This window comes from Triturus cristatus, chromosome 6, assembly GCF_964204655.1.
Source record: "Triturus cristatus chromosome 6, aTriCri1.1, whole genome shotgun sequence".
Taxonomy (NCBI): Eukaryota; Metazoa; Chordata; class Amphibia; order Caudata; family Salamandridae; genus Triturus; species Triturus cristatus.
Window position 1 is genome coordinate 958810689 of NC_140589.1, and position 14218 is coordinate 958824906.

Here is a 14218-nt window from a genome sequence, read left to right on the forward strand (position 1 = left end):
CTGGCCAAGTAAACCCAGTCTCTATCTCCTGCTTCCACTCATTAAAGATGCTAAAGATGTTCAAATGGCTCTCCAACAGCGTCCGCAGAACCATCACCAAAGCCCTCATCATCAGCAAGCTGGAAACAACACTCAACTGACCAGATGACTCCAGACCATATAGAACTTAGCAGCCAGGCTCACCCTCAACGTCCCACTATCCACCACATCACCATCTACCTCAAAGAACTCTTCTGGTCCCACATTCACAATGAGCTCTCTTCAAGCTCCTCATGTACACATTCAAAGCCCTTCACACAACATAGGCCCTGCATACCCAATGATTGGTGAGCCAATACATTAACAAGGAGAGCATATCCAGAGCTGAGTAAAGAGTCTGGTTTGGCTCCAAGAGGCCAATCATGAGCTGAGCCCTGAAAATTTTAACATCATGTAAAAGTTGTTAAAATTTCTTAATGTAAAAAGAAATGTCTTTAACATGTGGAAGATAATAGATGGAGCATCACCAATAACTAACAACAATGCCATGGGTCCTGGTGCAACCAAGTAAATGGCCCTTTTGTCTCTTTAGATCTTAAAATACATCCATTATCATGGTTCTATGGGTCCTTTAGGGGTCCTGTTGTCACCACGCCTACTACATCACTGATAGCCACCGCTATAGTCTATTAAATGAACCACAAGATGTGTTTGTACAGCTTGTATACTACTCTCCTGTAGGATAACAAAAAGAGGCTCTGTGAAATAAAATATATGCATAGAATCATACAAATTTGTTAAGATTGGAGCTGGGATTGATCCCAGGTTTTTGGTTTTCACATTTCACAATTTGGGTACCAGATGGTGTCTTTTTCTCTCTATTGTTTTAAATCTAATGCTTATACTTTCTTTTTAATTTTTGGTGCATGAGCATGGGTCACAGGCAGAAGCCACACAAAGCATTGTCTTGTTTTGGGCATGAGGTTCCAAGAAGACCTAGCTCGAGCCGGATTCAAGCTTTCAGTGGCTCACCCACCTTTACACACACCTCATCAACCACATGAAATTCCACAAACCTACTCTTAGCAGAACTCCTACTCACACAGATTACCCTCATGTGCAGAACCAGAACCAAGGGCCGTTCATTCTCCTGTCTCGCTCCTAAAGCCTGAAGTTACTTGTTCCTGCACATCATAGCCGCCTCCTCAGTTCTTGAAATCCTCAAGAAGTGAAGACGTAGCTCTTCCCCTAGGCCATGCCGTGGCTCGACACAGACTGCCCCTGAATCAGCACCAGGAAACCCCTCCAGGTGAATTGCATGCTCTATAAAATACCATAACATAACACTGGAACTGTGCTATATATGTCAATTCATTTGTTGCAAAATGATAAAACCTGAATGACAGCCGTTTAGTCAGTGGTGGCCGCTAGCAAAGGTAATCCCTTGTCACTCCCAGGATAAACCATCTGGCTTCCACCGGGACCTCGGAGCCTACCACCTCAGACATAGCCAGCAGGGAGCCTGCTTTCTTGAGCCCTGCTGATATCTCCAAGCAACAGCCTGGAGATATCCAAGTGTGCATGCTGGTTTGGCAAGTCGTGGACGGCCGTCCAAACTGACATGCACACTGGCAGTGCCCTGAGCCCACCACTCCTCCTGCTGGCCCCGCCCTCAAGACTCAGCTGCGGCTCAGCTCCCGAGTAAAGTAAAATAATAAAGCAGTTTAATAAGCTGCTTTATTATCATTTTACTTTACATGCGTCTGCTGGTTCCAGAAGTGGGGCTATGCTCCTCGTTCATAATGGAGGAGCCATCCCTACGTCCAGTGCATGCAGTATGAAATCAGACAAGTGTGGCTTAACAGCGAGTAGTGCGGTAGCTACAATTACAGCGGCAAACATTAGTTTGTAGTCATAACTATGTTGATGAAAACATTGAATACACCCTTTGTTCTTTCTTGTTTTTTTTCTTCCTAGAATGTCATGGAAAAAACATTAGCCAGTTTCCAATTTCCATTGTTCATAGCAGTTTTTTGAACGCGGTTCAAGTATTACTTCTGGACATCAAACCACTGCCTTGGGGCTCTCAGTATTAACAATAGCTTCTTTGAATGTACAAGTCTAAGAGGCAATTCTTATCCAGGGTTAACTGAGATAAATGTCTTGTTCTATGCCTACATGTTGCCCAACAAGTTTTAGGCGTGATGCTGCTGTCTGCGATAGATAAATAAACACAACAGAAATAGGTGAGATGACAGGATTGATACTTGCCATATATTTGGCCTTTTATGAGATACAGCTTTAGGTGTTTGCTTGTGGATTTTTACAAGGTTTAACAAGTAGGTAACACAGTAACTGGAGGTTGGTACACAGTGCTATTATTTCATGTATCTTGAAGGATGAAAAGCTCAGTTAACCAGTGACCTTTAACTTTCTTACAGATTTGACAACCCTTGCGCCTTGTTGCAAGGGTGCCTGCGCTGCCTGGGCAAATGTTTATGTGCAGGAAGAGACCCCTTGGATAGATAATAGTATGAACGAGGCTCTTGCTCACATGCCACACTGTCAAAGTCCCCTAACACTTTCCTAAAGCTAACCCCGAAGGATATGAATTCATATTGGGATAAAAAGGCCAAAAAAACCTCATATGTTAAAACCCATGTCTGGTATGGCTCAATAGTGAAGAGTGTAAATATTGTAATGGTAAATTTGGACCATAAGAACAAAGTTCCCTTCCCAACTCCGGATGGATGGATGGTCATCGTTAAATTGTTTTTAACCGTACAGCAAAATTCTTGGCAAATATTTGATCTTTCTCAGATCCCAGCAGGATCTAATTCAAACAATGACTGATGGAGGTAACTGGCCCAAGCATTTTGCCAATATGCAGTGTGCCAATATGGCTCCAATTCAAACAATTGAGTGAGCCAGAGAACAGTTGCTAGCAATATTTGATGTCTTAAATGTAATGAGCCTGAATAATTGCGTTTTCCTAATTTGTTTTACATTCAGCCCCCAAAATTATGCTGTTTGATTCCCTGACTCTATTTAGCTCTTGTGAGGAACTGTTAGTCCTCACATTCGCTGCCAGCGACCTCAGTCCACTTTTGCTGGCAATGAAATTCTCTCTTATTAGAACTTCAGGTCTGCCCCAGAGCAGTATCTCAATTGAAGTTGCATAGTACAGAGATGTACAAACATATGCCCGCCCAGCAGCGGCATTATTTTTTCAGTAATTAGTATTGCCACCTACACCTGGATTGGCGTTAAGCATTACAGTCACATTGCAAAAGCTTTTGGGTGATTGCCTCTGCTAGATTATGCGCACACATTTATTTTAGCACACCAGTCAGATTGTAATTTTTCCCAGGAGTAAAAGCCTTTCTCTGTTCCAGATCCCCTTTAATTCTCTGGTACTGCTAGACCTTATAAAAGATATTCCACCGCAGGACGCAGCAGCCCAGAGTTCGCACACATCTAGTACAAGTCCAACTAATATTCCAAGTAGCTATGTTTAACTAGTAATTGATGGCTTCCTCTGTATAGATATCTGAATTCCTGGAGGCACTCAGCCTTCAGTAGCTAAAAAGCAAACATTTTGCTATAAACTCAGGGCTCACTATCCCTTCATGCCCCATGAGGAAACTGGTTGTTCCTCTTCTGGACCAAGTCCAGGTTGGTTCAGAGGTTTTAATTGAGTCCACAGGCATTTTCAAATTGTGATTTAATGAAAAGTTACTAAGCAATGTCAAAGCTCAAACCTAGTACACCGTTGGTAAGGGCATTTCATCCTACGAGGTAGTAACTTCCACACGCAATACTCCCACGATTCCTACAGTAAAATAATATAAAAGTAGTCGTGTGAAATTGGAATTATGGCTAGGAAAAATTTGCAGAAGACTTATGAGAGAAAGGCCAGAGAGCATTCTTAATAGAAAGAAAGCTATCCCCAAGCCTAAATCATCCTCTCTGTCCATCACTAGGTGCAAAAGAAGAATTTAAAGAGAAAAGTGACATTTCACACTCCCATCGCAAACTAACAACTAACCTTTTGTCCAACAGTACCAGTGAGAAGTCAAGTCCTTCTCTCTGAAAATAAACTAGACAAAAGTCCCTTTCTGAAGAAACAGGCAGAATCAAGTTAATGCCTGTCAGTCGTACCTCCTGCTTCTGCCTTTTAATCTTGGAAAGCTATTACACTCGGTAACTAGCCTAGATCACAGCAGGGCTATTACAAGACACTCTCCTAAGCTCTCATCCAAGAGAAGCAAAGATCACTGCATACATCAGTGACAGGAATTACATATTTAAACACTACCATCCTGTATCGCAAAATGCAAAACGGAGTGGTGTGGCTCACTGGTTAGAGGCAGCAGGAGTGGTGTGGCTCACTGGTTAGAGGCAGCAGACCCGGAAGCAGAGGATGGTCCGGGCCCAGGGTTCAATTCCCGACGCGGCAGGGTCGTGGACCAGGGCCAGCGGACTCGATAATTCTCACCTCGGTGCCTACTCTAACCAGGGATCACACTTGGCAACTCTGGGCATTAGCTTGCCTCATCTCCACAACGGCCCCCCACATTCGCCGGGGATGCCTGGTTTCACCTTGGAGATACCCAAGAGGGACCATCTCACAGGGATAGCCAGGATGGGTTCCCCAGCGGTCTACAGCGCCAGGACGCCTCAGGGTAGCAGTGCGCTTTACAAGACACATACATTTACATTTACATGTTCACATTTTCTGTGTCAACACTTTTGAGCCTTTGAGGTCTTTAAATGTCCTGAATCCTCCTGTAAAAGTTAGGATTACATCCAGTTCTGAGTTTACCAGTTGTGTTACTCCTTCCTACCCTGGCTTGGAGGGAGTCACTTGTGCAGAAACACGCAACCTTGATTTGCTATTTCATCTGCTTTCATTGAATAGTCTGCTCATCAGACCATGCCTTAAAGAGTATGCCCAGTATTGTTTGCTAAACATTCTCAGACAGATTTGACCTGGATTTTCCTCCAGGGATAACCAAATGTAAAGCATACTAAGGGCATTGGGATGCAGAAAATGGCAGCAGTTAAGGTTGGTTGCTCATGCAAGGACAGCAATAGGTGAGCTATAAAGGCTGTGAGGTGGCAGTCGCAGTTTGCGCAAAGAGATGGCTATGCTCATGGTAATCTGATGTCAACTGTTAAGGGTAGGAGTAGCTACCTGTGACTCAATAACTTGACTTGTAGACTGCCTCTCCTCTTGTCATGGCGATAAGAGGCCACCCAGTTGTTTACACCAGTGATGAGTGTGGACTTATGCAAGGTTAATAGTTACTAAAACCCCTGTAATAATTCTAACAGTGAACATTGAGATGATTGAGCGTAAACGAACAACATGGCAACATGCTGAGAACCCACTGAGTTCATTTCTGGCAACATGCGGGGTTATGAAAGAAATAAAGGGAGTGGGTGAAGACCCTGTTGTGAGATAGTGAAAAGTAGACTGAAAGAAACCTTATGATGACTCTCTTCAGGTGCTCGCTATCTTATTTTTTCATTCCATTTTTCTGATTATTGAGCTTTGTCTATGGAAGCACAGTATTAATATCAATGTTATATTTATCAAGGGTTTGATCTGAGTTAAAAAGCATCATGAAATGAGTGGCACAAGACGAACTCATGGGAGCTAGTCACCTACCGTACTAAACATCAGCACTTGGAGTTTGGCTACTCAAATTCAGTGCCTCCTTATCATTATTAATGAAGATGGTATGATGATGTTCTGCTGATAACATAGTATAGTGACTATTTTAGGCTTTGACTGCAGCGTAACAATAGGACGCTGCAGCCTTTCATCAGTTTCAGAACAGAAGAAAGACTACATCCTGTGATCTGTTTTTGAAAGACATTGCTTATGGTGGTAATTCTACCATGCCTTGACACTCAGAGCTAAAAAATCATCTGCCCAGGTGAATAAGACCCTACCCTTATTCGCAGGACTAGAAAGAGGAATACAATGCTGAAGGGCCCTGCCCGCTAGCAACTGATTTGTAAAAGTTAACAACCTACCATACTTTACTAGAGGGGGTACCCTTCTAGCATGGTTTGACAAATATAAAAATGCTAAAAAATGTGTAAAGCCCAAAAAGAGCTTGCCATCCATAGCCGTGCTTTCAGGAAAATGATTTATATCTCAAAGGTTAATTAGGTACAGACCAATAAATATAGTAAGTATAAAAGTATAAATGTCCATAAACATGAAGTTCAAAAAATGAAATAGGAATAAAAATAGTATAAATGAAATTAACAAAAGCAAACAAACGAGTTCATTCATAAAACCAAATTAAATCACTCTGGAAAGAATGATAGTCAAAAAGTATTATTTAACAGTTTATGAAAACAGAAGACTGGTGAGCTGGTCTTCAAAGAGATATGTACTTGATTCAACAGTTTAAATGCCTATATTTGGAAATGATTAGATTGGAATATTTAGTATGCATGATTCTGGAAACTTCTAAGTATGCCAGACTTTGGTGCAAGTCAGTCTTGATCGCCTTCTATGCAATATTTTATAACTTACATTGAGAACAATGGTGTAGAGAACACCAATGTGCAGATACCAAGTTTGCACTGGTGTGACCAAACCTCTAGTACCACCGCCAGCTGAGCAGCAGCATGCAAAATAGATGTCAATGGTGCAAAGTCCGAATCAGGGAGGCGCACAAAAAGTGTGTTATCATCACTTAGTTTGGAAATAGCCAAGGCTGGGTCAGTGAAATAAAAATCAGAACCAAAAAGGAAAAGCTTTATTTGACAAACTAAGCAAAGAGCATTGCATCAGCACTGAGCCATGAACTTCAATGAAATGAAAATACATTAAATTGATCTTAGTATCAAGAATAAAGCCTAAGGAATAAAGGATTGAGTTATAAGGAGTGTGAAGATCTCCAAGACAGGGCTTTGATAAGTTTTTCCTGTTTCCGTAGTATTTCAGAAAAATTCACAGGGTGCAGTCTATTTCACATGCACCTCAGATTCCAGTAGTTGCTTAAAGAGTATCCTTAGTTCATCGGCGTGTGATCGAGGAACACGCCCTGATGAAGTTCCCCTTGAGGGAATGAAACGCGTTGGATGATCATTTTTTATCAGATGGAACTCGTTTACAATTGAAATAAAGAAGATACTTGGTTATAATGTTTTGGTTTTTTGGACTCTCTGACTCGTGCACCCCCGTTTATTTCTTATGCTTTGTTGATCTGGAACACAGTAACGCTGCTCAACAGCTGGCGTTTGGGGTTGATTGCACGACTATTATTTTGCTTGGAACTGATGTGAGGTGCGGCAAGAAGGGCCTGCTGTTGCTGCAATTAGAACAAATAACTAGGTGCGGTATTGTAACACCATTGTGACTATTGGGTCCCGAAATGAGGTGTGACCATGGAAACTGTCACTTGCGTAGCAATCTTGAAACATTTAACTATTGACCCTAGAACATTTCTACAAATGTATTCCACTTGCTTTTCACTGGTGATAAGTGTCCAGGGAAAAAGTTATGTTATGTTATGTTATGTTATATAATTTTATATAGCGCACGGATGCCGCAGCAAAGTGGCGTCCCGGCGCTTTGGAGAATAGTAAACACAACACGACAGAAAAATGAAAAAGATGGGCCTAAATTGTGGTGAAAAGGAAAGTTTTAAGAGCCTTTCTAAAAGGAAGCAACTCAGGGATGGAACGCAGAGGGGCAGGCAGAGAATTCCAAAGAGTAGCCGCCAACACTGAGAAAGAGCGTCCGCCCATCCTAGATTTTTGGAAACGTGGCACGATGGCCAGATTAGATCCAGCAGAGCGAAGAGCTCTGGCAGGAACATAGTGCTGAATAGTCTGTGCAAGGATGGGAGGGGAGGCTGCTTAGAGTTGTCAAACATCACACACAATCCAAATTCAGCCTCAAACTCCTATTAGGGGTCAAATCAGGATTCTCGAGAATGATGGGAAAAGTAGGAAAGTCTGAATACCTAAGTGTGGAAGAACTGTCATTGAGTGTCCATTCTTTTTGGCATGATGTCAGGTGTTATCGCAGTCGCCATGTGACTGTTTCTCTTCGTCACCACTGCAGTGGGTGACAGGACGTTGTCTATATCTAGGTATTACATAGCAATGAAGCATGAAGAAGATATTGTACTAAAAATCTTGGGGCCTTATTTATGAAGGCCTTGCCCCGCTGTTACATCACTTTTCAGTGACGCTGTGGCAGCGTAATCAATGTGCCACACTGTCCACTATTTACAAAGTGACGCATCTAGGCAGATGAGTCACTTTGTAAAGGCCTGTGCCACGTTATACCTGCGTCAGGTATAATGTGTGCAGGGTGGGCATTCCCCAGGCAAAAAAGCCTCGTAGAAGTGCTGCGGTGAAATCTATGAGATTTCACTGTGCCATGTCACATACTTGACTGCGTCACAATTCTTACACCTGCTTGAAGCAGGCGTAAGGGGTGACGCAGAGCTTTTCACATGGCACTCGCCCATGTAGTGACACTTTGCTGGAGGTGCGTCAGTTATCCAACACACTTCAGCAATGCATCATTATTGCACCACCAGATGTGTCAGGATTCTTGACGTATCTATTAAATCCTTCCCCCATGGAGCTCCATAGTGTAAATAAGGCACAAACATTGTGTCGCAAGGATGGCCCTATGAAAAGTGCTGTTTTTGCCCAGCGATGCACCACTTTTCATAAACTTGGCCCTTTCTTTTTTTTTATCTGGGTAAGTTTAGGTGTTTTATAGTTTTAAAGTGTGGTTGATTAACTGCACAAATGATAATACTACAAAGGATGCTTTGAGTAGAATGCTGAATAAGTATCCCAGCATGATAAATACTCAATATTAAGGCTACTTTTCCCCCAGGTACCAAATACGTTAGGATTTACAACAGCGCGTGATGATCCGCCATCAATGCTGTCAAACAACAGGCTTAGGTCTATCGACTTTAGTCGTGTATGAGCTCCACTATCAATGTCTAAAAGGTTTTATCTGCACTGCTCAAAGTTCACATGGTTAGTAAAAAAGATCATTAGAAATTGGTTGATCACACAGCCCTGGCAACAAAGCCTGCTACGGTCATTATTGAATGCTCTTTAGTGTTGGGCCTTTTATTTACTTCAAAATCTTCTTATTGGTTTTGACGCATTACTGCCAAGCGGGCCAAGGGCTCCAGTATTCACATTATTGCTCCAACAGCAGAGAACCACACATTGGCAAAGCCAAGGATGCGCCTCTGCAAGACCTATTGGAATGTTCTTTGTTTTTTAGACATGTTGCAATTTCTTTTTAATTTTTTTTTTTTTAAAACGCTATGATGTGGCAAGCGTTGACCGCGCCACAGCATTTTCTTTCTTCATTTAAGACATGCTGTGCAGCAGATCATGGTGCTGCGCAATATGAGTAAAAGCATTATGCAGAGGGGGTGATTAAGCAGCATGAGATAAAAGGAGGGTGGAAGGGGGGAAACAAAACAGACAGCAGGGAATGTCGGGAAATATAGAGAGCAGGGTGGTGGGGGAAAACGGACTGCAGGGGTTGGGGGAAAACAGATGGTGTTGGGGGGCTTAGGGGAAAAGAACGGCAGGGGTGTGGTGGAGGGTGAGGAGACTCCCCCACACCCGCAACTGGAAAACCCTCAGCAAACCAGTAGCAAAGATTTTCATTTTAATACACGTGAAAAAAACAGTTTGGTGCATTTTGTCGTTTTGAGTTTTATGAAAAAAGTGGCCCAAGCAGGTATGTTAATGATGTACATGCCACATGTGGGAACGATTTAATTTGACTATCTATTTCCTCTAAGTTAGTCATAGTGAGTGCGCACTCAGCGTCATTTTGTGTGTGTAACCAACCGTGGTTATGTGGCATTACACGCACCTGTGCAGAATAACAGCGGTTTCCGCTGGTTCTCGGCTCACTTCCTAGTGTACACACCTTAGAAGCGTGCTGCATTGACCCGCTCAATATTTGCAAGTTTTTAACAGAATTTTCTTTACTTACAGCTATGTGGTGTGGGCTCTTCTGGTTTACAACAAAACCAACAACGCCACCTTGACAGACCTTGTCATTGAGGACAGACTCACAAACAACAATCATAGCGTTCCGGGTGGACTGGTGCTACGGAACGTAAATGTAAAAAAAATTGGTAAGCAAATCGAAGAAAGGGGATACATATTTATGCTTCCCGCATTCATTTTTTTTCTCTTATATTTTACACACAGCTCTCCTACCGAAGCTAAAGTTGCCATTTTTATTTATAAGATAAACTTCTCATGAATGACCTCCTAATGAGCCCTAAAAACTTCCTTAAACTCGTGTTAACTAAATTCAGTTAGCTGTACTTTTTCTCTTGGAAACCATGTAGTTCATTTCCATATTAATCATCCAGTTTCAATTGGTTGCATGGTCTGTATGATATGGTTTAGTTCATGAGATTTTCCTGTTGCTACATTCCTAATACCTGTTAGACCTTGCCTTTCTTGGCCAGATTCCCATGACTTTTTGTCTCTACAGTCTCTATTTTTGACTAACCCAGGGGCGTAACACAAGCCCCCGCAGCCCCCACGGTGCGGGGGGGGGGACCCTTGGGTTGCAGGGGGCCCCCTCAGCACAGTTCTCGGGACTGATAGCTCCGGATAAAATCCGGAGCAGAGGCCCCTCTGTGCACCTTGCAGGGGGGCCTCTTCAACCTTCGTTACACTCCTGGACTAACCTAGATGCTTTGGACACTTTGCCACTGCTAAATAGTGTCAAAGTGCAAGTGCTCCCTGTATAAAGTGTAATGGTAATTGGTTGTCCATGACTGGTATGTTTGCCTTACTAGTAAAGTCCCTAGTAAAGTACACTATGTGTGCCAGGGCTGGTAATGCAAATGCTACTAGTGGGCCTGCCATTGCAGTTCCTGCGTGCAGTTTGTTAAACTGCCATGTTGTTCTGACAAGTGCACTCACTTACCAGACCTTACCCTTCCCTTTCTATGCACCTCAAACACACCTATGGTAGGTCTAGGGTACCCCCTAGACCAGGGACGTCTTAAGGATTGTGGGGGCCCTGGGCCAAACATATTGTGGGGGCCCCTTTTCAAATAGCTTTGAATGTATGATCCAGATTAGCTCTTTTATGCCCTCTTTGGCCAGATCACTGACAGTGCACACACACACACTGGTCCAAATTCTAAACCTGTTTACATTCTAATATTTAGGATAGTGATGCGTTTTCAATATTGTAACACAGCAGTAGCTCACTAATATTACTGCAAATAATCTCTGTGACATACGAATATGTAAGGTCCTGTTTTGATCTAAAATAAACTTTTTATGTATGTTGTATGAAACAAAAACATTTCTCTGCAAAATGTTTCTAATAGACTCTCACACATCACCCACATTAAAAGTAAATTAAAGGAAAACAGTGTTTGAAACAATCTGTTGAAGAATTATTCAAGGTCTTCCGGGCATGAACAGAGCTGGCTCTCTCAGGGGGCCCCCTGACAGGCTGGGGCCCTGGGCCAGAGCCCACTTTGCCCATGCCTTAAAACGTCTCTGCCCTAGACAGGGTGCAGTGCATGTGAAAGCAGTAGCGGCCGGTGGTGGGAGTGCTGCGGGGCGGTGGGGTGGTGGTGGAGCAGGGTGAGGGGTAGTAAACTATGGAATACGGCCCAACGGAGGTAATTAACAAATAAATAAATAAAACTAATTTAGTTGCACACGCTGCATCGCATTTGGCAAAAAAGCGGATAAAATTTGTTTTATTTGTTTACTTACCTCTGTTCGGCTGTATGCTGTTTACTACCTCCCGCCCTGCTCCACCCTACCCCACCGCCCCGCAGCACTCCCACCTCCGGCCGCTACTGTGTGAAAGGTAGGACATGTACTAAGGTGTGCCATGTCCTGACAGTGAAATAATCTCCATTTAGTTTTTCACTGTTGAAAGGCCATCTTGCCCATAGGACAGAATGGGGAGGCTGTGTAATATGTTTTCCAGCCTATCTTCCCAAAGGCTTACGATGGAAAGGTGAAGCTTAGTGTGCCTGAACTCACAATGTAATAACACATCTTTTTATGAAGGTGGTTTTTGCATTGTGTGTTTAGAAGCCACTGTTTTAGAAATGGCTGAGTGTTTGTGCTCTAACATATCTGTGTGTCTCTGCCTGGCTGTGGATTGACTGTCTGGATTTGAAAGCGATAGGATCTGGGGAATGTCTTGACCCAGCGGAGAAGGTGAGACAGCAACAGGCTGACCTGCATTTGGAGTGTAGGGGGAGGAGAAGCCCCTAGAGGTGAAGAGGCCTGGGTTGCTGCTATAAAACAATTGTCCCATCTCCTGCTGAGTGATTGAGAATCCAGACCCCCACTAATCAAAGGAAGAAGGTGTCACTGGCAGGGAGGCACCCATAACTGGTTTGAACAGGGGTCAGTGCCCCCTGAACACAAAGACTTCAAAGCCATTGAGGGGTATAACTATGAGAGCTGAAGCCCCTGAAATGTGGAGAATGGCTTGATCAAGTATGAACCAGACTGGAGCAATTTTGTGGTCAAAAGGACCTTTGCCAAGGAAGAAACAACTGAAGAGACTGAAGGATAGGACTGACCCTTGCTGTGTGTTTTGGGGCTGGCCTGCAGTTTGCTGTTTTAACCAAGGAAAGGCTAAAGGGACTTTGCTGTGTGCTGTGTCCTGAAGTAACTTATCCCCAAGGGCCCGAGGTGAGCTGGCTCCCTGTTGCGGAAACACAGGAACACAAAAGTTTCCATGAGAGTCTCAGCGGTGCTAGGTGTGTGTGCTGGTTTCAGCCTAAGACCCTCGTAAGGTGTGCTCTGTGATCGTGGGCACCTGGAGTCCAAGCAAGGATCAGCGACGCGGTGTGCGTGGTGCAGCCTGAACCCCTTTGTGAGGATTGTCCAGTGATTGTGTGCACCGGAATCCAAGTGAGTCTCATCGATGCTGTGTGCGGGTGCGTTGTGCACCGTGAGACCTTCGTGAGGATTGGCCTTGTTATCGTGTGCATCGGAATCCGAGTGAGTCTCATCGATGCTGTATGTGGGTGCATTGTGCACCTTGAGATCTTCGTGAGGATTTGCCTTGTTATCGTGTGCACCGGAGTTAAAGAGAGTCTCACCGACGCTGTGCGTGCGATCTTCGTGCAGCCTGAGACCTTCGTGTGGAGTGCCTAGTGATCGTGCACCCGAAGCTCAAGGAAGTCTCAGGGACGCTGTGTGCGAGTGCCCTGTGGCAGCCTGAGATCTTCGTAACTGTAGCGGCCCGGACCGGAAGCCCCGGAGGAGCTGAGCCCCCGGCCCGAGCCCGACGTTGCCAATTCACAAAGATTGCATTGGAGGCCCAGCCGCTGGACGAGGAGAGGAGAGTGAGTTTGCGTCCCCAAGGTAACGTGTGTCGATTTCTGGTGCGGGGCGCAGGCTCGGAGGGAGACGGTCTCGGCCTCTCTTTCGTTCCAGCAGCGCGAGCCTCTGCTTCGGCTCGTATCGCGGCCTGTATTGCCAAGGGAGTGGCAGTACAGGGGCCGGAGTGCGGAGCTGAACTTTTTGATTACATCGTACCCGTGTTGGGGGCAACTGTTGAGAGTCTGACTGCAAGTCAGATGGAGAGGCGGAGAGACCACCTAAGGCACAGTAATCGGTGCCTGAGTGTATTACTCATTATTCAATTTCTGCATAATGGAGTACCTGACTGTCGTATTACACATTGCATCATTTCTGCATAATTATTCCTGCATAACGAACTACCTGATTTGTGTATGAAACATGGCATTATATCTCCAAAACTAACTACCTGATTGTCGTATGATGCATTACATTGTTTCTGCGTAACACACTTCCTGATTAGCGTATTGCGCATTGCATTATTCCTACATAACGAATTACCTGATTAGTGTATTACATATTGCCTTATTTCTGCATAACGACGTACCTGGTGGTTGTCTTATGCCTTACAGTATTTTTACATTGCAAAATTGCCTGATTCTAGCATTACGAACTGTATAACATGATATTAGGATTACAGGAGAATGTTTAGAAGTGCTCATTAATACCTCCAGAATTTACAAGGGCTGACTGGCCTAACAACCGGCCAGGAGAAATAGTAAACAACCTCATTTGTCGGATTTATATTGTGTGGTCTTATCGTATATCTTTTTATATAAAGTTTATACTAATTTTCATAAAACTCGTGTGGAGTCTATTTGTGGTGTCATCATTGGGTTGT

At 43.9% G+C, this 14218-nt stretch overlaps 1 protein-coding gene across 3 annotated transcripts in view; it reads left to right on the forward strand.

The window, feature by feature from the left end:
- The window catches only part of ADGRG6 (adhesion G protein-coupled receptor G6), a 621002-nt gene that overhangs the window by 475865 nt on the left and 130919 nt on the right, over positions 1-14218 (forward strand). For all 3 annotated transcript variants that reach the window (XM_085611657.1, XM_085611655.1, XM_085611656.1), the window contains one exon: positions 10003-10145. In XM_085611657.1, coding sequence (XP_085467783.1) covers positions 10003-10145 — 143 coding nt within the window. The remainder of the gene's footprint in view (positions 1-10002; positions 10146-14218) is intronic.